A 25,690-nucleotide genomic window follows, 5' to 3' on the forward strand; every position below is an offset into this window, starting at 1 on the left:
TGCAGAGCTCTGAGGATGAAGTGATACCAAAAATGACTGGATTTTAGCAGGACTGCAGTGTCCTTGGACCTGTGTTTGGTGACACGGCCCAGCTCCAAATCTTGTGTGTGCTGCTGATGCTGACAGGAGGGTGAAGAACAAGAATTGGGCCTTGTTTTCCAAATCCTGCTGGGTGTTTTGTGTGGAGGCAGCAATGAGCTCTGTGAAATTTGTGTCACTATTAAAATGAACCAGTAAAATCCCAAGCAGGGCTTGCGGGAATGGGATGTGGCTGTTGCCTGGAAAAGCCACTGGCTCTGAATTTCCCTGTGCCTCGACTTCCCCGTCCCTGAGCTGCACAGCAGCATTTCCTCCCTGCGGTCCTTTGTGCCTCCCCTCCTCAATAACAATTTCACAGCGTGGCTGGGCCGTGCCCAGCACAGTTGGAGCCCACCGACACTGTAATAAACCAGGGAGCATTATCTGAAGGTCCCTTTCATCAGCCCGTCAGCCCAATCCTCTCCTCTATTACCTCCCTGCCTATTGACTTTTGATTATGCTCTGGCATTTGGGCCTGTGCCAAATGGCATGAATAATATGGAACTTACAGGATAAATAAGCTTTTACCATTGTCTTGGAAGTTACTGGAAAGTTTTGGTGTGGGAGGAAAGGGGAAAGCCCAAAGGATAAAGGGGAAAGTGCTCAATATGCAAAGAGTCCTCCAAAGACTTTTTGGAGAACAATTGCAATTACAAACACGCTGTTAGTGTTGTGTTTCATTTTCAATTCGAGCCCATAGAGTTCAATTATTATTTTCATTAATGGTGTCAGGTTTTCATCAGAGTGCACAAACAAGGAGGTTTTCCTTGGAGATTTTGGTTTTTTCCCCCAAGCAAATGTGGCCATGGGAAGGAAATGCATTGAGCAGCGAGAAATGACTGCCTGGGTACCTGGCAGGGCACTCTCCCCCAGCCCCTGGCTCATCAAAATAGGATTATTTTGCAGCAGAAGAAGCATTTATTTACCCCAAAGAGTGTGAATTTCAGTTGGGGGGGTGTGTCCCTTCTTTGGGTGAGAGGGACACATTCTGCTTCAGAGATGAAAATTATAAAACATATAGAAAATCCACAGGAAAAAAAAAATCAAGTTTTCTGACACGTTTGGAGGTTGGGTGACACATTGCAGGTTTACATTTGGTTATTATTGGTTTGAAACTAAGCTTTTTTAAAAAAAACAAATAAATCCATTAGATAAAGGATGGAGAGAAATATGTTGTTCCAGGCTGCAGAGAGAGGGGATATTTGAGGAGGAATTGTTTTATGGCTGGAAGTTGGACATGGATCCATTGTTGTGGACTTGTGTGCAATGTTCTCTCTTGATCCATCTGAAATACAGGATATTTTCACCCCATTTCTTCTTTCATCCATTGCAGAGAGTATTACCCACCCAAGTGTGAGCAGGACATCTTGGCATAGCAAAAGAAATACAATTAGAGGCAGTTTTAAGATGGGTTCTGCCATGCTGCATCTTTAAGGTTGTTTTTTAAGTTGGTCAGATCTCTTGGACTCCCTTAGCTGACTCCCTAACCCTGTTTTTGTTCCTTTTTCACACCTGACTCAAACATTGGCTTTTTTGAGCTCAGGGCCACAGGAAATCAGACACTTCTGCCTTCCCCCAGGTGCCGTTTCAGGGATTAGATCCTAGATAACATTCCCACATCAAAACTTAAACTTTAAACCGAAAGTCTAAATTGGAGTGAGTGACTGCAAGAAAAGTCACTAAGAAAAAAGCCTAACCAGACTGAAGAAATTGCTTTGAATCAAGGCAGGAGGATGGAGAAGTGTTTCTCATTTGTCCCATCAGGAAATGAGGTTTTTGTTGGGTGTAGGAATAACAGGCATAGTGTTAATCTGCTTTCTGGTTTGTTTGTTTGGTTGGTTTTTTGGCTTGTTTTGTTTGGGGTTTTGTGTGTGTGTTTTTAGGGATTTTTAGGTTTTGGTTTTTTTTTTTGGTTGGTTTGTTGTTTTTTCTGTGCAACTGGAGTCGTTCTATTAAAAAAACCCCAAGTGAGAAATGAGCAGCCAGCTCCTCTTCTCCTGGCCTGGGCTTGGGCTCTCATCATCCAACTCCTGCTCCCTTCTCTCCCAGCGAATCTCTGACAGACTCAGAAAAGTCTCCTGACCTACATATGTTGCTTCTCACGTTTGTTAAACCGGGTTCACACTTTATGCACAGGAGTTTCGTGAAGATTAATTAGCTGCTGTTTGTGGAGTATCATAGAAATACTCTGGCTCACTGCAATAACCCCACTCATTCCTCACACAGTGCAAGGTGTACATTCATTTAAAGTGCCTTTGTGCACTGCCTGATCCCACACTGGCTGTAACTCCCGCAAAAAAATGGGAAATTTTCTCATCAGCTCCCTGATAATACACCCTGACATAATAGATCGAAATTACTCCAGAGATAAATATTCAGATTACAAAGAAGTCTTGCGCTCTGATATTCATTAAAATCAGGATGGTGATATCAAATAAATGCAATTAATTGATTTGAAACAGCGACCTGCAAATGTGGCCCTTGGAAAGGCAGGAAGTTGAAGTTGTGTGGGGCACTGGGCAGGGTTCTGGTCACACTTTTCTCAGAGGTTGCCATGCCAAGACACACACAGGTGACCCGAGGGGAGGATCTGACCTGATCCAGAATTCCCTTGTTCTGATGGAGCTGGAGTCAGGCCCTCACTGCAATAATAACACTTTTGCAGTTCACAGAATATTTTAATTTAATATTGTTACACTGATACCCATAGTAGCAACTTGTGGTTTTTCTTTGTTCTCTTTGTGACGTTTTGGAAGCACTGAATTATTTAAGCAGAATTGCACAGTATCTTTAGATTTTCATTAGGTTTTGGGATCACAGGATTTGCTGGTAGGCAAATTCAGAATTATCCTAGATGGTAGGTGTGTTCTCATGCCAAAAAATGATTGAGGCGGCAACTCCAAATTCCACAGCAACCCCGAAAAGCCAGAAGTATTTGCTTTACAAGGGGGAATTTTTAATTATGTCCAGAATTTTAGGTGTATCCACTGGCTGTTCCCAGCATACAGCCGATGTTGGACCTCTTGATTCTGTACCTCTATTTTAATGAAGCATAAAAGGTGGATGTGGGATAAAAATTATTAATTAATTAATTTATTTTTTTTAAATTACACTTTCTGCTGCATGTGGTACTGAGCTTTGGGGCTTCTGCCTAGTCCTGCCAAAGTCACCAGGAATATTTTTCTGACTCCAGCAGGATTTGATTAAGGTCAATTTGATTCTTCCCACTCATCTGAGGTGGACAAACATCCTCACAGGTGTGGAGCACAGGTTCCAGTCCTAGCCAGGCACAGAACCTGATTATTTGGGCATAGACAGACAAGATGGGACCGTGGGTCTAAACCTGCTTTGGGAACAGTTTAATTGATGCAAGACCTGGCTTTGTTTGCCCTCACCCTTTCTCCATGTGCACGCACCCCTCAGCTGTGTTGGGAGCTCTCCTGGTGCTCCCCACCGAGGATTGCTCAAGGTATTGCTAAAATAGAGTTGGGATAACACAGCTGACTTTGGCCTGGAGTGGAAAAGGGGAAATTCAACCATTCCCCAGCTGAACTCCTGGGCTCGGTGGGAGCTCCCAGCAGGAGGAGCAGTAACTTTTAAAACAGCTCTAAAAAGAGGGAGGCAGAGTTAAGGTGGCATTTTGGAGACCTCTCAAGTGCCTCAATCTGTGCCCAGAGAGGTCAACGATGAGAGAGACACAACAGGAACAGAAATCTGTACTTATATCTTAATTAATTTTATGTCTGTGCATTAAGTCAATCTGCTTTTCCATAGCAATGCCAGAGTTTTCAGGGGTAGTTATTGAAATGTGTTTAGATTTTCCCCCACCATCCTGAAATATTGAGAGCATGGGCCAAGGTCCCTTTGCTTGGCTGGAGCCAGAGTCACCTGCTAAACTTCCACCTAATTCTGTCCTCAACAAGGCTAAAGATTGGCCAGAACCATCAAAATCAGCTATTTTTTTATAATTCTGTTTAAAAAAAATTATTGTTTTTCATGTATATATAGGTTAAGGCCAAAAACTGGCTAAAGTGTCTCATTTAAAGAAATTAATAAAATCTTTCTGCAATTCTCTTGTTACCCCTAAATCAGCTTCAGTTAGTGCTAAATCTTCCCTCCTCTTTGCTCCCCCCCAAGTAATTTTTATTCTAATGCTGCAATAAATATTAATGCCTTTCCCAGATGCAACATCTTAAAAAAAACCCCCACATTTGTACATGCACAAACACACATATATGTGTATATGGGTATATATGTGTATAAATGTATATACAACAACCTTCCAAATACTTCATACAGATGCCCACTTGCAGCTCAAATTTGACTGAAGGAACTCTGGAAAAGAGAAAAAGAAAGGTGTGGTTCTGGGAAAAAAAAAAAAAAAAGATAAAAATCCTTGTGTGGGCAGCTAAATGAAATTAAATCTAAATTTTGGGGTGATAGGGGGGAAACTGTCACAGTGCAGCATATCTAGTGATCTCCAACAAACATCTTAGCAAAATAAATATAAATTCTGCCATGATATTTAAGCACCAAAAGAAAACCCAGCCCTTTCTGAATTTTGTGATGTCTTGAAGCAGCAAAACTTTCGGCATTTTGAGCTGTTCATCAGTTCCAGAAAGTGAAGGCAGCTCCAGGACCCCTCAGTGGGACCCTCAGTGGGATGCCCAGGGTTCAATGCCCAGGCTGGCCGTGCCAGGCTCCCTGCCTGGGATGTGTTTGGTGCAGAGCACTCGGGGGGGATTGGGAGCCTCAGCGCTGCCGCAGCTCGGGCACTGGGCAAATTTTGTTTTCTGTATTTTTTTAATGCCCATTGCCCCCCCTGGCACGAATCAGCCCGGATTTAATTGGGACCCAGCTTCATTTTCAGGTGCGCTGCTGGTTTGTGTTTGCTGGGGGGCTGAGCCCTGGTTTTCTGTAGGCATTTAGCAGAAGAAGGGGATTTTTGTTCCTTGCCACACCGCGCTGCAGAGTTTGCTCGTGGATGCTGTGAAATGCACATTTGGAGTTTTTGCCTCTCTGTATCTGCCTTTTAGGGGTTGTGCCACTCACAGTCCCCCAGGATCTGTCCTCTTCCCAAAACCAGCCCAGCTGACACCGCAAGTTCTCCCCCAAACACTTTTCCCTGCTCATTTTCTTTGTTCTTTGGTTCATGTTGATAATTTTTCTCATCTCTATCAAAAGGGATGCAAGCATTCAAAAAATTAAAAAATAAGCTGGCCATTTTCCTGCTTAATTTATTTCATATTTCCTTAGAAGTAACAATTTGTGAATTTTTTTTGGTGGCTTTCCTGCAGAATGATCAGCCAGAGGCTCATTGATTTTCATATAAAAGTTCCTTGTCTTGTTTCATTTTATAGTTTGATTTCATTCTGGAGTTTTCCTTTGCAAAGACACATCTATAAGCTTTTTATATATCTGCAAATACTCTTTTTTATATCTCTAAGAAGAGGGAAAGAGAAAAAGGAGTGTTTGTGAGTAACATTTATGCCTCACATTATCCTGTGAGTCTCTGAGAGTGCCAGTGTGCAGGGGATTTTTTCCTTCTGAAAACGTTTTTATGGATAAAATCTCACCAAATCTTTCGTATAAAAGAGGTCACAGGTATTAGCATGGACTTGACAGGACTTATTTAATAAAATATGTTCAATGCTGCTCCCAAGGCATGAAATTCTGTAAGATTTTTAGTTTGGAAGCCATGGAGGTGCCGAGGGCTCTGTTGGCAGAAGTTGCCCTGTGAGAGCTGAGCACTGACACCTCTGTCCTGCTGAGCCTCAATGTCCTGCTGAAGGGAGACCTGAAATGAGAAGGAAATGTGGAGAAAATAACAGTCTCACCTTAAGAAAATAAACATTTTAAAAATATCGAACGTACTTGTGAGATATTAAAGGGAATAATAGTTAAAAAGAGAACATTTTAATTGAAAAGGGTCCCTGGCCACGGTGGGTTTTGGGCAGTGGTTTTACATGGTACAATCTGTGTCTTTTTTGTGGGTGAGGTTTGCAGAGGGGTTTGGTTTGTTCAAGCAGCACACAAATGGATCCAACCCGTGGCTTTTTCTTTGTATTTTGGGCAGATGGAGGAGAAATCTTGTGGTGGGAGTAGTGCAGAGAAAGTGGCACTAACAAGGGGAGCAGATTTCTGCGTTATTGTCTTGTGCTGGGGCTGGTTTGGAGGGTGTTGTTGGTAAACCCAGGAAATATCCATCTTTCTCCTTTAAAGTTCTAATTCAAGGCATGAATGTGTGAGTTCTGAAGGGACTTAGGGACTGCGGTAAAAAATCGTTGTCATAGTAACAGAAAGGGAAATAGGCCTGGCTCACCTGGGACTTTAACTTACTGCAAAAGCAGATTTATTTTTTTTTTAAAGGCAAGCACTCAGCAAGAGAAATAAATAAATAACTTGTTCTTTGTATTCAAAATCAATTCTTCAACTATTTATTTTTCCTTGTATATGACTCTTTTTCCTTCTAAATCTATCTCAAAGTCGTTGATTTATTTTTTTAATTATAATTGTTGCGGTTAAACCCATCTTGTCTGACAAATAGAAACGGAAAGAATCACGGCGAATATTTTCACTTGCAACAGAGGATGCCAAAATATTTCTTGCTTATGCCTAAATTTTGAAAACTTGTTTGTTCCAACAACTGTGGCTTTTCACACAATTTCTTCACCTCTGAAGCGTCCAGATTCAACCAGAAAACAAAGGGGTGAATCCTTTCCTCTGTGGATGTGAGACAAAATTTGGTGGAATAGCTTAGGGAAAAATTCCTGCTGAATATTTCTAAACTCTAAAATCTCCATGCAGTGTTGGGTGAGTCACCAAACAGGCTGGAGATTCAACTTGGGTACATGACAAGGTAAACGCTACAGAATGATAAACCGTATGAAGATGGGTGTATGTGACAGAACAAAAATAATTGGCACGAGAACTTTGTGGGATATTAATGGGTTTATCTGCTCGGACAGCGTGAGCTGTCATGTTTCACTTGAGCTCGTGTTCTCCTTATCCTCCCTCTGAATCTAGGTAGGAACAGTCTGGGCTTTTGGCAGTTCTGTTCCTCTGCTTTTGTGACAAGAATCTTCATCAGAAAAAAACACCATCAGAATGAATCCTCATCAGGTTCCTCCCTGAGCTGTGTTTGCTCCTGGGTTTTTCATACATTCCAAGGCTTATCTGCCTCCGAGTCGCCCTGTTGGTTTGTGGTCTCCACAATACCATTATGCTTCTATATTGTTTCATGGGAAGTCCCTCCAGACAGCCAAAAAAAGACCTTGAATGTGAGGGAGAGATAAGAAAGAGATTAAAATTATGTGGTCAAACCTGTGGAGAGGGACTGGGCGTAGATCAGAGGAATGACGTTCACTTACACCACAGTGGATTTCAGTCACACTGGTTATACTTTACCTGCTGTTTTGTGTAAATTCCTTTTATTAGAGTTTGGTTTGTGTGTTTTGATAAATCCTTGCAGTCCTCTAAGATCCAGTATGATGCAAACCACTTCATGTACATTTTAAACCAGAATATAACAACACCTTTTGCTGTGGTTAATAGAAGTGATATGGTTCTTTCTCTTTCCAGATTCTTCCTAAAATTTTTTCTCAAGTGCAATCAGAATTGCTTGAAAACAGCAGGAAACCCAAGAGATATGAGACGGTTCCAGGTAAGTCTTACAAGGCTCAGCATTAACCTGTCTGCCTCTGTTCTTCTTTTCCTTTCCCTCTCTCCTACACTGCCCCTAACAAACACGATGACAAAAGCCATATCAGACAGCGCTCAAGTTTCTCTCCATTTGTTGTGTTTAAACCTTTTTTTCCCTTTTCCTTTCTTTTCCTTCCCTCTTTCTCCACCCTGAATCCCCAGGGGGAAGTGCTGTACTGTACCAACCAGCAGTGGATATTTGATTTGACACCCTCGGGCAAAGCACTCGCAGATCCAGCTGCCCACAGCAGGGATCGTGCCTGTGATATTTAGATGCCTCAGAATTGTTCAAAGTAGCTCTGTACGTGCTACACAAGCAACCTCCTCATTTCCTACCTCTTTCCCTGTTATGTTTTGCTTTCTAACACTCTCACATCCTCCCTTCAGCTTCTGTAAAAAACAGCAACAACAAAACAAGAAGCCAAAATAGCGATGGTCACTTTGAGATGTCACAGGAGAGGAGAGGAGAGGAGAGGAGAGGAGAGGAGAGGAGAGGAGAGGAGAGGAGAGGAGAGGAGAGGAGAGGAGAGGGGGGAGGCTCTCCTGCCCTCACCTTTTTGGCAGCTCTGTTTAATAAATAACAGTTTCCCCTTCAGCTCTGCCCCTGGTAGAGCAGCAAGGGGATGGTGCAGCTCTGAGAGCCTGGATGTGCTGTCAGATGGCAGAAAGTGGGGCTGGAGCTGACTCTGGGGCAAGGCTGAGGCACAGCCATGGAATCAGGTGGTTGGGCTGCTCCCCAGCTTTACTGGGGGACCTTTGGTGAGCCATTTCCCCTCTCTTCTCATCTCTGATTCCGAATGGGGTTGCTTACATGAGCTTCCTCATTTATAAATGGAGTTAAAACTCCACTGGAGTTTACAGAGTTGCTTGAGACTTTCCATCAAAATGCATTCTCAAAATGCTGTCATTTTTATTTCTCTTCCGCTTCTGCTAGCACTGAAAAATTTAATAATTTTAAAAAGAAGTTTCAACTTTTATGAGAAATCCTGCAAAACAAAATCTTCTGAAAGCTCAGAAAAATTAAAGAAATGCAGCAAAAAAAAAAAAAAAAAAAAAACAACCCAGTTTTATTACCTTTTAGTTTGGAGCATGAAGAAGGAATTTTAAAGAAAAATTCCTGACCAACCTAATTTTTTTCACCGGTAGTTTAAAGAGACTGCAGTGACTTCTTCACTCTGTGTTCTTTAGAGATGATAAGACATGAGAAAAAAAGAGGTGCTCATTGTTAGGGAATTTATACTGAGTTTTTTTTCAAGTGGCAATTTCCATAAAGAAAAGAACCAGCAATTAGTTATCATCTGCCAAGAACGCTAAAAAATCTGGAAAGCAAAAGAAAACCTCTTTTACAGCATGTAAACACATCCTGTTGGCTTTTGGAGCCAGCAAGAAGAACTGATTGTGGAATGTCAGGAAACATAAATAATCTCCTTTTTTGGGGGGGTTTTGTTCTGAGTTTGTAAAAAATCGTGCCCAGGGCTCTCCTGATGAACACCTGGGGACCTGAGGCACTGCCACAATACACAGAATATTGGCTGTAGCTGCCAAAAGAGAAATCCTGGACCCAAACACATTGGGATATTGGAGAAATTCAGCTCTGGTTCCAAACCCATGCTGGCCACTCCCAAAAAATCCTCAAATCCTTGATGTCCATCAGATGCTGAGCTGAAGGAGGAGTTTGGATCAAACTTTAATCTGTGTTGTTAGCGTTGTTCTTGGTGTCACCTCACCTGAATGGGGATGTGACAGAGCCCAACAGCCTCAGATGTCCAGGGAAACCTGAAACAGGGAAACAGCACCAAATCCTGCAGGGTCCCGTGGATGAGGATGGAATTCCTTCATTCCTCAGCCCATCCACCTGGCAGCTCTCCTGCATGGGAGAGAGCCTGGCCTTGCTTTTGGCCTCTGCACCAAAACCAGCACTTTATTGAGGAGAATGAGCTGGGATAGACTCCTCAGCTGGGTTTTCTTCCTCCAAACATGCCAAGCTGGGCAAACAGAGCCAAGTGAAACTCCAGGGTTCTGTTTCTCTGGGGTAACTTCAACTCCTCCTGCACGTTCAGTCCATGGGAGTCTCAGTGTGAGAGTTCACTTCAGGCCCCCAAATTAATCAAGATCAGGCTTTAAAACCACTAAGTTCAGTTTAGTTTTTATCAACACCCCCCAAAAATGTCAACCTTTTCTCAGAGTTACAGAATGAAAACCTTTGAGACAAATGGCAGAATGCTTGAGGTTTTGAGTGAGAGCAGGATCTTCATTCAGGCTGCTTCAGAGCTGGACTCATTGGTTGCTGAGCTTTGTTCTGGGCTGCAGAGGTCAGTGTGGATAAAAAAAGATACAAAAAGGGGCTCAAATTGCTAAAATTTGACACCTTGGGAATAACAAAGCTCCGTGTTCCAAAGCAAACTAGCCATGATGAACAGGAAGGACAATGGGCAAAGACAGCTTGTTTTCTGTCTGCCTCCTGGATTCTAAGGACATCATCATTTCTTCCCTGAACATAACCAGAGTTAGGAGTGTTCTAAAACACTCCAGTGGCCTCTGGACACTTCTTTTATTTTTGGTTGATTTTTTTTTTGTGTGTGTGTGTTGAGTTTTCTGTTTTAAAATTTTGATAAATTCTTTTTGCCTGCTGTTTGTTGGGCATGGCCTGTCAGCAGCCCTGAAAGTCAAAAGTGGGGGAAAAAAATTACTTTAAAATATTAGTGGTCTGTTTGCATGCTTTGGACATGTTAATTTTCATTTTAGTTGTTAAGATATTCACCAGGCAGAGTAATGAATGTGCAGAGTTGTCTATTAAGTTTGAAGGGGTAGTTGTGCATCCTGCCAGTGCAGAAACCTGTGAGCAGAGTAAAAGCAGCCTCAAAAACCACAGGGCAGCAGAGTGGTTTATTCATTTCATTATTTAATTCATTATGTTTCAGTCTTGGGCCATATCTAAGAATTCTGCTGGTTTTCCCCCAATAAATTATTTGTACAGCTGTTGTTATTAAGTCCCTCCTTTCCCAGACACTTCCAAGCACTTGGCTTTCCTTATGCAAACAGAATTCTGCAGCAATGCTCATCTAAGTGTGCTTCAATTCCTATCTGTGTTCTTCTGCAGAACCAAATATTTTCATTTTCAATGGAGTAGTGCTTGTCAAACCTCCAGGAGACATCAGGATCCTCCTTTTCCTCTGTGGTTATTAAACAAAAGAGCAGAGAAAATCCTTCTAGCAAAGTTCTCATTTAAACCACTGCTGAAACCTGGGCTTGAAAGGGTCTTGTCCAAGGCTGTTTTTGTTCTTTAATGGAGCCTGAATGAAAGCCCAGAGCTGAGGCACAAGTACAAATATGAGATGTGGAAATAGTGCCCTGCAATGCATCCTACTGAGCTTTCCAGCACAGAGCAATGGTTACTCATGATGGAAAAGCATCAAGCAATGCTTCTGATTAAAATGGGTGTGAAGCTGCACAATTTGGGCTTGGCTTGGCTCATCCCCAAAGCTCCAAAGCTCTGGATCCAGTGGCCAAGCCTGGCCCCAGCCTCACTTCCAGAGCCATTGCAAGATTTAGATATTTCATATTATACTAGTAATATCTTAAGATAAATTAAATCTTAGATTTCATGTGTATCATTAAAAAAGGGGGGTGGGGAGAGAAAGGGGAGGAAAGGTTGCATTAACATTGTGTTGTAAATTTAATGCAGCTCCAGATGCCTGAAGAGTTGTGGTTTTTTATTATAATTCTTTAGTTTGGAGAGCAACACCAGCTGCTTTGTGATCCTCTTGCCTTCCTTTTTTAACCAAATGTAATGATTTTGTGCTGTTGAAAACTATGTTTTACTTCAGAAGTTAAGGAATGTGTGATCATTATTTTAGTGAGGTTTTTTCCCCCTGTAGTAACATGATTTTATTGTGAATCACTTCTTCAATGTCTGTCAGTGGCTAAAGCAGGGAAAGAGACTCTTTCTAGAACTAAAGGAAAGGGAATATTTCTAGAACTAAGGGGTACTTTCATAGTTACTTGATGGCTGCCCAAAACCCACAGAGACCAAGCAGTACGTCCTTGTGAATTTAACTGAAATAAATATTGGTTATTTATAAATTAAAATGTTTCCAAATAAAGCTGATGGGTGGAAAACTGAGGCAAAAATCATCCCAAAATTACTTATTTAAACAGAGGGTTTGAATTCAGCTCCTCTGCAAATTGAGTTTACATAGGTATTGTTAGTCAGGGCTGTGTTCTCAGTGAGGGATTCTCCCAGGAATGGAACTTAAAAATAAAACCCCCAAAAACTATGCCCTCCATTTAATGAGGAATTCTCCTGCAGAACTTGATTGAAGCCCAGTGATACTTTAATGGTAACGAGTGGTGTGTGAAGGGGGACAATAATTCTGTAGAATTAAGATGAGGCTCCTCAGCTGAGACATGGTGCTCACACATTAGGCTCCTGTTGGTTGGGAATCCTGTTTCCTCCAGGAGCACAGGGATTAAACAGGGAGGGGTGGCAGGCAGCGGACATTGGTTCTAACAGTGATCAGCTTTGAACCAATGTCCTTTCTTAGGAGCAAAATGAGAAAGGTCAGTAATTGCCCTCTGTTTTCAGCAGAAAACATGACATGGAATGTTTCCTGGCAGGTACCCCCCCCTCCTCTATATGCTCTAGGGAGAAAGGGAAAGGAAAAATAACAAGGTGCACCCCTGGGGAGGTTTCCTTGCTGACCTCGGAGTGGTTGGATCAGTTCATCATCAGGCACGTGAGCAGGGCTGGCTGGGGCTGGGATTTCACCCAGCTCACTCTAATCCAGCCTCTGAGGGCTCTGTGGCACTCAGGGACACGGGAAATGATGGAGAGGGGTGGGATGATATTGGGAGTTAGGAATGAAGGCTGCAGGAAGCAAAAAGGATGGCAAGGATAAAACATCACTGTCCTAAATGGGAATCGTGTTCAGGCTGCTGGGGAAGGAAAGTGCCAGAGACCCCCGTGGTCAGGCTGGGATATGGACAGGGATCACTGAGCTGCTGGTAGAGGTGAACACTGCATGGAAAAAACATTTCCCAGGCAGAGATTGCAAAACAAACGCAGCTGCTGTCAGCAGAGCCTGGGCCTGTTCCTGGAAGGGGGCAGATTTCTTCATCAGGTACTGACTGGCCCAACAAAAGGTGATGTTATTTTATATTCTGAGTGAGTAAGGGAAGGATTGACTCAATTGCAAGAGAAAAAGTACCCAAGGAGCTTAATGTGCTCAGATCTGAAGGCCAAATATCCATGGGGAAAGAGAGTTCCCAGAGTGATGTCTCATCCACTAAAAACAAACCACAGATGAGATCCACTCAGCCTCAGACTGCCAGCACAAAGGAGGCAGATTTGTTGTGTTGGGCCCCTCTGAATTCTTGTTTGGGTACAATACACTGGATTAACTACAGCCAAAGGAGAGCAAAATGCCATTGGAACAGGTGCAGGAATGGGTCATTAAGGGGACAGGGGCAGGACAAGAGCTTGGCTCAAATACTTGCACTGGGGAGGGGTGGAACTGCTCTCTGAAATTACCCTCAGGAAGGTCAGGAAGGGAAATAATAATTTTAAAGCTAACGTTAAGTACAAACTGACTAGGAATAAATTTAGGCTGTGAGCCATAAATTCCCTCATCACCGGGCTTTAAAACAAGACGAGTGTCAAAGGCAGAAGGTGGAAATGGCTGCAAATGATTTTAGGAAATCAGCTCCATGGTTTGTCTGTGGATAACAGCAGCAGACAAGGTGTCAGTGACCCAGGAGTGGTGTCCAAGCCTGTGTCCCAAGAACCTTCAGCTCCCCTGGGTGAAGGTAGGGTGCCCAGTTTGCTGTCAGCCCCCCGTCTGCAGGATCAGGGTTGTGGAGAGGATTTCCCAAAGAATTCCATGGAAGTTTTGAGCAGAGTGAGGCTGCTGGCATTTTCCACATTGTTTATCTTATTCCCAATCCAACTCTGAGGCAAACCCATCATATCCAGGCTCTCCTCCCGTGTTACTCCCTCAACCAAAATTCCTGTTGACATCAATGGGAGCCCTGTCCAAGTCCAGGCAGCAGGATGAGGCCTGACATCTTTCCTTCCACTCAGCTGGAAAATAAAAATAAAAATAATAATAATAATAATAATAATAATAATAATAATTATTATTATTATTATTATTATTATTATTATTATTATTATATCCTCATAACAGGGTGTTTTTTTTGAAAAGTTAAAATAACATGATGCTGTGACTAGAGAGTTCCAAGGGAAAGTGCATCAGGAATGCAATATTGTTTCCAGATGTACAATGTCATAAAGAATTTTTTCCACACTTGGAATGGTAACAGGAATTTTTTGAGAGAGATCATTTACACAGTGATGAGATATGTTACATGTAAGTAAATGCCTGTATGCCTGGAATGTTTGTACCATATGTCTAAATAGGTGTCTGTGACTGATACAGATTTTACATCTGAGGATATGAATGGATTTGCATATCTGTGATTTGAAGAGCAGCACACTTTAGAATATAAAAATACTGATATAACACAGTTAGGGGAGGGAAATTTGTAGTACCCAGGTGAAGGTTTGTAAAGAAACACAATCCCCTGATCTGTGCAGGGAGGTGAAAGAGGGGCAGCAGGGCTCAGAGAAGCTGAGTTTAAAGTGTTAAAGACACTTTTGCTGGATGTCATGGGAGGTGAACCCTCCCTGTTGGTTCTGAGCGAGGATTGCATTACAGAAATCCACCTGGGAAACAAAAATAACGTGGATACAGCTCCAGCATTTCCCCAGGACTGCTGGGGAACCACAGCTTTATGACTGTGGCCTCTCAGCTGATAAGAAGACCTTTGCAGATTGGCAGGGACAACCTCAATGAGTGTGAAAACAGCTTAGAATCCTTAATTCCCCCGGTGTTCTGAGGGAGATGGGATCTGTGTTTGGAAGGATGAAGGAATAACACACTGTCCTCTCTACTTTTTGCTTGCTTGCTGCACTCTGAAACCTCAGCAGAGGTTACAGTTTGGTCCAGCTTTTGGGTGGCACAAAATCTTAAGTTTTTATGCTGTCTGTGCCTAAAATTTGGCCCTCAGCCTCACTTACCAGAATCCATGGCCTACCTGATCTATTTTGTTGTTCTCAGATCATTCCCTTTAGATTAAATTTTGCATTAACAACTGGTGTTAGGTAAAAGATCATCCACAGAGAATAGGCAAAGAAGCCAAATTATCATACACAAGAAGTGGTGGCATCAGGGCAGGAGAAGAAAAACTCACCAGAACCATTTGCCAGCACTGTGGGCAAAAGTCAGAATTTAAATCTCCAGGGAAGTTTGCACATCACCTTTCATCAGCACTAAATTCAGGGTTTTTTAAAAAGGGCTTGGACTATTTTACGACATTGGGAGAACAAGTGCTGTTGATAAATACACGTTCAGGAGGGTATTGGCAAAAGTGCATAGAAATGGTTAACAAGGTAATGGTAAGAAATGTTGACCTTGATTTGTTTAGCTAAGATGTAAAGATTTTTGAAGGTCAAAGGTGTTCTTGTGTAGTGTTTTGGAGTCTAACTGTGTCTGACCCTCTAACATTAAGCTGCTGTGGCCTGCAGTTTTGAAGAGTGAAGCAAACCAGGGGGAAAGAGGGAAGGGGGAGAGAACAGGAAATGGAGTGAGGTGTTTCAGGAAGTTGTCAGGAGTTGACTGATTGATTCCAGATGGAAAGGGTCACCCTTCATGACCCAGGAAATACTCACTGGGGGAAAGCAGTTGGCTTGTGAAAGGGAAGGGCCTGGGAGTTAGAGACCATGGTGGAATGCACATTCCTCCTCCTTTTATCCATAAAACATTGGCTTTTAATCTCCAGAATAAAACAATTGTATTGTGATCTCCATCAGGCAAGAGGGAACAGCTGGGGCAAAGTGAAGAAATTCAGTCATTTTCATGTCCATGTTCTCACATGTCCTTTTTCCACACCGTGGATGAGGAGTTGGGTGGTGGTGGTGTAGCAATGACAAAGGTCTCTGCTGAAATTCAGGTTACAGCAAAAAAGGTCCCAAACTTTGAGAAGGTTCTGCTCCAGATCTGAACTTTGCATCTTGTCCTGTCCATGAGAATGCTCTGTTTATTCACCCTGGCTCCCAGCCTGTGACAGGCCAAGTGGCTCTGGCCCTCCTGTCATGGATGGGAGAGGTGGATAAAAATGGAGCCACACATGGAGAGAGGTCTGGAAGTGCATCTGCCATTTTTCTGGGCTGGTTCTTGCCATTACTCTGCCATTGCTGTGGAGGTCTCTACATCTCCCACCAAAATGTGGCTTTTGTGTTGTGCACAACCCAAATGGTGATTCCAGCACTGACCTCTGCTCTGGGACAGGGGCAGAACCAGGGAACAGCTGGAGCTGTGCCAGGGAGGGTCAGGCTGGAGACCATGAAAAGGTTGGGGATCAGGGAAAGGCTGGATTTTGGGAAAGGCTCTTCCCCCAGAGGTGCTGGCACTGCCCAGGCTCCCCAGGGAATGGGCACGGCCCCGAGGCTGCCACAGCTCCAGGAGGGTTTGGACAGCCAGGGGTGCCCAGGGTGGGATTTTGGGGTCCCTGTGCAGGGCCTGGGGTTGGACTGGATGATCCCAGTGGGTCTCTTTTCCATTCAGGACATTCCATTACTCTATTCTATGTGTGAACACTTGAAGTCTGCCTCTGTTCTCTTCCTGAGAGCAGGTGGGTGTGTATTTATCCCACTCGTGTAAGTGAGCTCAGAGATGTCTCTATTCCATAGTGTAACTGTATATACAAAACACACTTTTTATTTACATTTGGTTACAATTTAAACACTTGTCGTAAATATCTCAGACACTGGAATAATTCAGGCCTATTCCCCTTTGCCACAGAGTGTTCTGGGCTGGCCAGTGAGAGACTAAAATTTATTTCCATTGTTGAAGGGAAAATAATGAAGTGCATCTGAGTGGGCTCAGCTATGTCATGAGGGAAACGTTCCCTTTGGATGGAGTCACACCCCACCCTAATGGGAATGAGGAAATCAGTTGGCACACAAAAGCAACACATTCTGTGACAAGAATGCTTGAGAAGTATAAGAGTACAGGATGACAAGAGCCTTTTGGAATGAATTAGAGTTGTCTCAAGAAAGAAAGTATTCTTTAAGCTCGCCTAAGCCTGGGGAGGGCAAGGTCTCTCCTGCTCTGTGCTGGATAGAGTTTTATCAACAATTAGAGCTTGACATTCTCTTACCTCAGCTGTGACATCTGAGGCTGTGAAAATCCATGAACACATGCAGGGTTTGACTCTCCATGGCTGTGCTGTACTGTAGGTGTGGCAGTGGGATGGAATTTAGCTCATTTACACCAACTAATGGTCAAAACCAGTCAGTCAGAGGGCATCTTCTTTCAGGAGTTAAAACACTTGTTTTTCCCAAAAGTTTGTGGTTTGAAGTCACACATCTTTATCTGGATTGATGGGATTTAGAGCTTTGGATACTGTAAAAACTAAAGTGAGATTAATTAATATATACAGTTATTTCCTCTAAGAATTCAGAATGGAGCCCAGTCATGGAGGTTGATGTTTAAAACCTGTTCTTGGTTTGGGGCGCTCAGGCTCAGACGATTTTTCAGGAGGCACCATGCACTCACATATCAAACCCAGGCATGATATTAGGTCCTGTTTTCATGGAGTTTCCATCCTGCAGGAGCTGGGTCATTTTACAGTAAGGCTTCTATACAGCCCACAGGATGCTGTGTTAAATGCAATTAATGCACTGAATGAAGGGTGAAAATATTTTTTCCCCTTCTTAAACCCCTGCAGGGTGTTCTGCCATTTTACAAAACAAGGGTGTAAAGTTTAGCCGAACTGAATAATTAATCCTTAACAAGTTGAATTTCCAATAAATTGTTTACCTGGCTGTTTTCTCCTTCTCTTTCTAAATATCCAGGTGGTGCTATCAACAACAGTGAACGTGGATGGGCACGTGCTGGCAGCGTCTGACAACATGTTCGTGCACAACAACTCCAAGCACGGGCGGAGAGCAAGAAGACTCGACCCCTCAGAAGGTGGGAGTTTTGTCTGCAGAGCAGAGCAGAAATTACCCATTCTTCCATTTCTGTTTGTTTTCAGGAGGGAAGGAGAGCTAAGGGGGAATTGCAGAGCCTCAGGGGGTTTGGGGAAGGCAGAGGCAGGAAAACAGTGTCTACTGCATGCAAAATATGATCCTCCTCACATCTAAGGGACTGACTCCCCATCCCCCTGCAATTTATTAATTAGTATGTACTGCAAAGATGAAAAACACAGAAACACTAAGTATTATCTAAATTTCAGCCCTCTCATTCAGCTGGGATAGATTTGATTTCAGGCAAATTAGGCAAGATGACATCTTAGTTAAACAGAGCTGTTCCAGCACAAGATGTGTATGAAAAAGTGTCACTGGTTCCCTTAAACAAACTGTGCACGGAGCCTAACGATGCGCAGAGGGAGCTGACACTAATTGATGTGAGTTTGTTTGGCTAAGCCAGACTCATGGCCAGCTCCAGGATGGGTTGGGGACTGTATTCAAGCAATTACAAATTCTTGTATCTGTTAAGTTTCAAAACGTTCGGCCCCTCCTCTCCCTCTTCGTTCCCAAAACATTCCACCTCCCTTATGCAGACAGTGCTCAAAACCGACTGGAAAATGCTGGAAAGTGCTATCAGTGCCTGCTTTTCCCTCTCCTGCAGCCACTGAAAGTGAGAAGAGCTGGTGATGTTAGTAGAAAAGACAAGCAAGGATATTATTTCATTATAATGTTTTGCTGCCCCACTTCTTAACTGTGCCCTGTATCAACCTAAAAGAAGAATTAATGAACTGGAAGAAAATGATTGAATCAGTAAAGAATTCGGAGTGGTGTTAATTCTCCCCCAGCGGGCAGTGAAATGGTAGAAGGAAAATCCCAGGATTCCTAGCCTAGGAAGCCATCCAGTTTTTCCTTGACTGATTGGATGTGATTGACTGGCTGTTCAAAGGAGTCTCATGTTTTTGGAGCACTGCCAAAGTTCCCCTCCACCTCTGACCCTGTCAACATTGGGAATGGAGTGATGGATTGACTTTGGTTATGGCCTGGAAACCATATTGGGTTCCTGATGGGATGCATAGTCCATGGGCCTTGAACATATGGAAGAGAGAAATAAAAAAAAAAAAAAAGGCCCCATAAAATCAGGAAAATTATTAGAAATTATCTCCTGATATGAATTGGAGGAGACATTTGATATTCCCATATCTTCTTTCACCCATTGATAAATGTAATGAATGTGACTGTACCTTTTTTTCCAGAGGGTTTGTGTCTGTGGGATCATATGCTAATCAGTGGGTGTTATTTTGGTTTTTTTAAGCAGCCTCTGCACAATCATTTAAGCATTTCATTTTTACACCCACTACAGTTGGCCTATTAGGCTTTAATGACACGATGTTAAGTGCCAGTAATGAATAGGCAAGTAATTAACACTTGCAAGGCAGAAAACACTCCTTTATTTATTTATTTATTTATTTATTTATTTATTTCTCAGCATACTGGGGTTTGTGGAGTGGTGAGAAGCCTCAATGGCTGAATGGCTGGAAGGGACTTGTCCTAGGCCTCTGCTAGCATTGGGAACTCAGGAATTCCCAGGTGTGGATGGGTGGAGCTGCTCCCCACCAGTGATGCAGGTTTTGCATCACTTGGGATGTTTGATACTTACAGGAATCGCTCCAGCGATTTACAGCCAGGCCTCAAAGCTCTTGGGAGGATGAAAACAGACACCTTCAAGAGCTGTTTTGATGGTTTTTTGTTCTGTGCAGCCACGCCCTGCATCAAAGCCATCAGCCCAAGCGAGGGCTGGACCACGGGGGGAGCCATGGTGATCATCATCGGGGACAACTTCTTTGATGGGCTGCAGGTGGTGTTTGGGACCATGCTGGTGTGGAGTGAGGTGGGTACAGCTGCCCCTGTGCCCCTGAGCTGGGGAGACTTCCCTTTTCTGAGGAGGAACGGGGTTAATTCCTGTTCCTGTTCCATGCTGTGAGGTGGGACACAGAAGCCTGTGCGAAGGGAGTTTATGGAATGTGTTTTCCTTTCTCTGTGATATTATTGAATGATACCCAGAATGGAAGTGAACAATTCTAGGTGTCTATAAAATCAAAGACATTATTAGAAATTGTCTCCTGATATGAGCTGAAGGAGACATTTGATATTCCCACATCTTTTTTTTACCCACTGATGAACTTAATGAATGTTACTCTACCAATTTTTCCACAGGGTTTATTATTTAAACAGGTTTATTTACATAAGCAAAGGTCGAGAAATAAAGAAAGGGTTTAAGTTTGGGAAGGAGGAAAAAAATCTGGGCCCAGGAATAAGCCATCAATTAACCAATGGGCTTAACAGTACAAGTTTCTTGATGACAATTCATCCTAAAATGTGTGATCCTCTCCCTGGAAGGGAGGATCTAACCGAGGTGTATCCCTCTGCTGATCTATAGTGATAATTTTTTTAAAAAGAGATTTTACTGAGGCCTGTGATGGTAGGACAAGGGGGAATGGTTTTAAAGTGAACAAGGGTAGAATTGGAAATGAGGATGACATTTTTTAGGGTAGGCTCTGGTACAGGTAGCCCAGAGAGGCTGTCACTGCTGCATCCCTGGAAGTGTGCAAGGTTGAACAGGACTTGGAGAAATCTGGGATAGAGAAAGGTGTTCACTGGGGGTGGGACTGGATGGTCTTTGGGGTCCTCCCAACCCAAACTTTTCTGTAATTTGCTGGTGAAGTGAAAGGATAGAGCAGAGCCCTGATGGTGCTGTCGTGTTGCCGTTCCCAGCTGATCACACCTCACGCCATCCGCGTGCAGACGCCGCCCCGGCACATCCCCGGCGTGGTGGAGGTGACATTGTCCTACAAATCCAAACAGTTCTGCAAAGGAGCACCAGGCAGGTTCATTTACACAGGTGGGTGCCTGGGATTTGGGCTGCAGGAGCCGTGTCAGTGACTGGTATTGGTTTGAATTAATTAATTTGTTAATTAATTTACCCTGTTGCTTGTCCAAGGCCACTCTGGCAGTGGTGACACACGGGGGTGTAAGGAGGAGGTTTCATAAGGCATTTTTACTCCACATTAATATTTTTCACAACTGCTGTCACAACATGGGTCTGCCTACAGATTATACAACCAAATATTTACATTCAGCCTGATTATATTTGACCTTTTCTTTCTTTTTTATTTTTCTTTTTTTTGGAAGGAGTCACACTAAGATTGTTTGAAACTGTTGGAAAGATTAATATAAAAATTAGCTGCACATTTCAAGGGTAAATCTAACTGGCACAGTGAGGCTGTTGTGGGAGCTCATTGTGTCCTCTAACGTGTCTTAATGTTGGGCTTCTGCAAAGAGTGCTGGGCTGGCACTGCTGCACTTCTGGGGCTCTCAGTGCTTCCACTCCCAAGTGTTCTCACTCAGGGCTGCTGCAGCCCAGCCATCAGCCTCCTCTCCTCACCAAAATGGGACGTGTGGACTCTTCCATAAGGTTCCCACATGGAAAACTCCCTGTCAGAGTGAAGCCAGCAGGGTTCTGTAGACATGGAACGATGTGCTGGGGAGTGGAGCAAAAGCCCAGACAAATGGCTCGCTGGAGGGGAATGGCAGTGGCTGAACCAACTTTAGCAGCTGAAGGAAGAGATGAAATACTTCAAATGAGAGAGAAAAGCCTGTTTTTAAATTACCACATAAGGAGCTGCAAGCTCAATGTGATGTCCTTGCTCGGCTTGGCTGGGAGAAGCTGGCTAACAATGAGGAATGGGAGCAATGGATTAGCCTGGAAAATAAAACTTTAATAGTGAAAATAACAAAAGGTGACAACCACAGGTTACAGAGGCAGATTCCATGGACTTGTGGGCAGGGCAAGCACAGCCAGGCATGGGGGCATCTGAGGGCAAAGGTCCCATCCCAAATGTGAACCCAGAACCTTATCAGAAAAGGGTCCTGAGCCAACAGGCATAAAGAACTGGAAACCTGAGCCAATGTAGGACAGTCCTGTCAGCATGCTGGCTCCCAGGGACTCACAGTTCCCACTGTCACCCAACAAGGTGCCCCCCCTCAGTCTGCTGTCCACCATGGTCTGAGGTCAAAACCCTCCCTAAAAGCATCTGAGGTAAAAATCTCAACAGGATGATATCCCACAACCACACCCAAGCACTTGTTCCCTGCGTGTGCCTTCATCTGGTGAGGATACAGGTTGCACACACATCCCTGTTCTGAATTGCTTTCCTTTCATCAGCTGCTCCTGGAATAAAAAGACATTTGTTCTCTGCTGCTAATCTTGCTGTAGCCTCATCTTCTGCTTTTAATACGACACAAATTCAAATTCTCTGCTGCTGTAAGTGGTTCCATTATAGTTCCCTTGGCTTTAATAACACACCAGTTTATGCCAGCTGAGGGCACGTCTTGTAGGCTTTCCTAGTTCAGCTTTGATCACAGCTCTGCATTTACTTTGTCACAGAGATGCTAACCTGGAAATGTGTATATCAGGGAGATTTGGAACATAATTTTCCTTGCTGAGCAGAAATCCTCCAGGGGTTACCTTGTCAGAGCAAAGCAATATAAAATTATCTGTGGGAGAGGCTGGGCTCTGGGTTGTGCTGTATCAGCCTCTGTGCCAGGATCCAGAGATGGGAAGGTGCTGGTTTGCTAAATCTTGTAAGGAGACTGGAGCTCTTGTTTTCTGCTTGTGAGAAACAACATTTACAAGGATGCAGAGAGCTCCATAAATTGGAAGAGTGAGTTCCCTTGGACAGAAAAAGCTGAGGTGACAGAGCATTTCCTGCTGTCACTGCTTTAGCCTGTGAAAGACATGGGGAAACAGAGAATTCCAGGATCTGAGGGGGCTGACAGGAAAACCAGAGGGGGACCTTTCATCAAGGTCTGTAGTGACAGGACAAGGAGTAATGGGTTCAAACTGAAAGAGGGGAAATTTAGGTGAGATTTACTGAAGAAATTCCTCCCAGTGGAGTGGTGAGGACCTGGCACAGGTTGCCCAGAGCAGCTGTGCCTGCCCCATCCCTGTCCAATGCCAGGTTGGACAGGGCTTGGAGCATCCAGGACAAGTGGAAGGTGTGACTGCCCATGGCAGCATGGTAGAACAAGAGGATTTTTAAGGTCCCTTCCAACCCAAACCATTCCATGATTCAAACTTTGGTGCCACAGGTGCCTTTTCTCTGTTAACACCTTAAAGGTTGGGCAGCCCACTGCAAAAACTGTTCTCCTTCTGCCACAGCTTTATGGGTTCAGGATATTTCTAGAGATATCCAGACTTTGATTTGATTCTCCTGTTTTCCCTGTGCTGTGCTTTGTGGGGTGAGTCCAAGGTGAGCTGCAGAGCTGTGCTGAGGCCCTTGTGTCACAGCGGTCACAAGGGTTGCAGGATGAAGAATGCTGACCTCATGTTCAGAAGGCTTGATTTATTATTTTATGATATATATTACATTATGACTATACTAAAAGGAATAGAGAGAAAAGTTCTCTGAAGGCTAGCTAAGCTAAGAATAGAAAAGGAATGAATAACAAAGGTCTGTGTCTCAGCAGAGAGCGAGACCCAGCTCTGCCGTGAGTGGTCAGTAAATCCAAACATCCACCCGAGACCAATCCCAGATGCACCTGTTGCATTCCACAGCAGCAGATAACCATTGTTTGCATTTTGCTGCTGAGGCCACAGCTTCTCAGAAGGGGGAAAAATCCTAAAGAAAGGATTTTAATGAGAAGATGTCTGTGACAACCTTGGACGTGGCCCTTTCCCAGATCTGCCAGGGTGAGGCCAGCAGAGGCTGCTCCACTCAGGGTCGATCTGCACCCTCCTCCTGCAGCATCTGATGTGCTGGGATGGCTGGTGGGACAGTGACCCCTTGCAGTGTCAGCCCTGCAGCCACGGGCCACGGAAGAACTCGCTCAGCTGTGAGAATTCTCCTTCCCCTCCTATCCCAGCAAGTCAGAATATGTGTTTAAGGTAAAAACACAGGTTTTGAGGGGTAAAGAACATCAAAGAGGGAGCACTGTCCAGACTCTGAGCCTCACATAAACAAAGTCAGGTAGTTGGTGACACATTTAGATCCATCCTTACTCTTATACTGTTGTTAAAACAGTTTTGCTAGGGAGAGGTTTACAGGCTCACTGATAATTTAGCTTATTCCCTAGATGCCTTCTCTTTTTGTGCATAAATTATATCATGTCATGCCCAGTTTTTTAAACTGTTTTGGGAAGTTAGACCCCTTAAGCCTGAAACTCTGGATTTGAGGTTTGCCAATGGGATTTTGGACTTGAGTCCATTTTCTGAGGGGTTTCATTTCAGAGATCTGATTTCTAGGAAACAATGAACAGCCTGCTTGTGTGTCAAACCCCTTTATGGTTTCTGAATCCATGAACCCCAAAGCATTTGGACATAATTCCAGCATATTTCTATGTAACACACAGATAAATCACTCCTGACCCAGCAGCTCTTTCCTCAGTGGAAGCAGAATTGTTGGGAAGCTGCTTAAACTTGCTGGTGGATTCTTCATCTTTGGCCTCCACTTGGGAAGGTGCAATTTACTCCTCCAAATACTTGGTACTGGTTTTTCACAGGATTTCACAACAGAGATATTTTTGTTCCATTAATGAGTAAAACCAGTAGTGGGCAATTTTGTTGCAGGCTGTACAGAACACCTTTGTGCTGAAAGACATAATGTACACATTGATTCAGGAGGGCTGAGTCCTGTGAACAATTCAGCATTGTTGGGAAATGATTTGCTGCTGTTGATCTATCAGGATGAAACTGTCCATGTCAATCCATTGGAAAAATGTTTGTTGAATAATAGCCAGCTTCTTCTTCCTGAATTAGCATTTTGCATATTCCCACTAGCTATTTTTAGTAACTTTATATATATTTGAATCCCTATATATTTCACATGTTTGAATTCCTATATATTTCACATTTCTTTAGCTTTAGATATATCACTTAAATGAATAGATTTGTGATCAAGAAGAGAAATGCCACATAATGATGTTTAGGCTCTTGAGAGAATTGGCCTCTAATTCTGAGGATTATTGGCCAAATAGCCCACCCCCCAAAAACTCATCTTCCCAAACGGGATGTAGATTCTTTGGCTGTTGAAATGTGTATTATTAAACTCCTTGAGCAAACCAGAATGGCTCCCAGTGGAGAGCAAAGACATTCTAAGTATAGCCAAGACTAAATTCTCAGGTCTGGGTTTTCTCTGCTCAATTCCCACTTGATTATCTCCTGTAATATTTAAACTTCATGCCATGCCATAATTATTTAATAAAAAGTAAATATAAAATGTATCTCAGTGGAGAATGTGACCTTTTACCTTCATGATGTTACACCAAAGGCAGACAGGGACAAACAGGGAACAGGGATAAACAGGGAACCTGGATCAGTATAAAAGTCTGTCTCACGCTCTGGGTTCTTCTCCTGGAGCTCCTGTGTTCTCCTGTGAGGTGCTCAGGATACTTTGGATCATTCAGTCAGAACCATCAGCATCTCTTGTAATCAGGGGTTTTCAGCTGTGCCAGTGCCAGTTATTTTAAAAAAAGATTTTTTTTCCCTCCCAAAAGAACCACAAATGGTACAGGAAAGTCTAAGCCTCAGGGTAGTGACTGAGGGTAGTGCTAAAGGACTTACATATGTTACTTATTAAATGTGTCATGAAATTCTTCACAGAATCCTCAGCATGAATGTGTCATTTGTATTAAATGTGCATTCTGAAGAATGAGGGAATTCAAAGAAAATCATCCCTGTAACTGTGCTGGTGCTCAGCAGCACTGCTGAGGTGTTGGAGGCAGAGCCTGAGCACACAGAATGCTGCAAGCTGACTTTTGGGTTCGGCACCAATTTAAATTGGAGTTTGAACAATCAGAAATCTCAGTATTATTGCTGCTGTT

The 25,690-nt window shown here is 43.4% G+C and overlaps 1 protein-coding gene across 7 annotated transcripts in view; it reads left to right on the forward strand.

Annotated features, from left to right (window-relative positions):
* EBF2 (EBF transcription factor 2) overlaps positions 1 to 25,690 on the forward strand; it is a 124,777-nt gene that overhangs the window by 84,821 nt on the left and 14,266 nt on the right. For 4 of the 7 annotated variants that reach the window (XM_054270524.1, XM_054270521.1, XM_054270525.1 and 1 more), the window contains 4 exons: positions 7,660 to 7,741; positions 17,696 to 17,813; positions 19,570 to 19,700; positions 20,585 to 20,711. In XM_054270524.1, the coding sequence (XP_054126499.1) occupies positions 7,660 to 7,741; positions 17,696 to 17,813; positions 19,570 to 19,700; positions 20,585 to 20,711 (458 nt within the window). Of the gene's footprint in view, positions 1 to 7,659; positions 7,742 to 17,695; positions 17,825 to 18,492; positions 18,496 to 19,527; positions 19,701 to 20,584; positions 20,712 to 25,690 lie in introns of all 7 variants that reach the window. The other 3 variants (XM_054270522.1, XM_054270519.1, XM_054270520.1) reach the window with 3 other exon arrangements.

Source organism: Melozone crissalis, unplaced genomic scaffold (genome assembly GCF_028551555.1).
Source record: "Melozone crissalis strain CALT ecotype California unplaced genomic scaffold, PUWL_Pcris_2 ptg000010l_1, whole genome shotgun sequence".
NCBI lineage: Eukaryota > Metazoa > Chordata > Aves > Passeriformes > Passerellidae > Melozone > Melozone crissalis.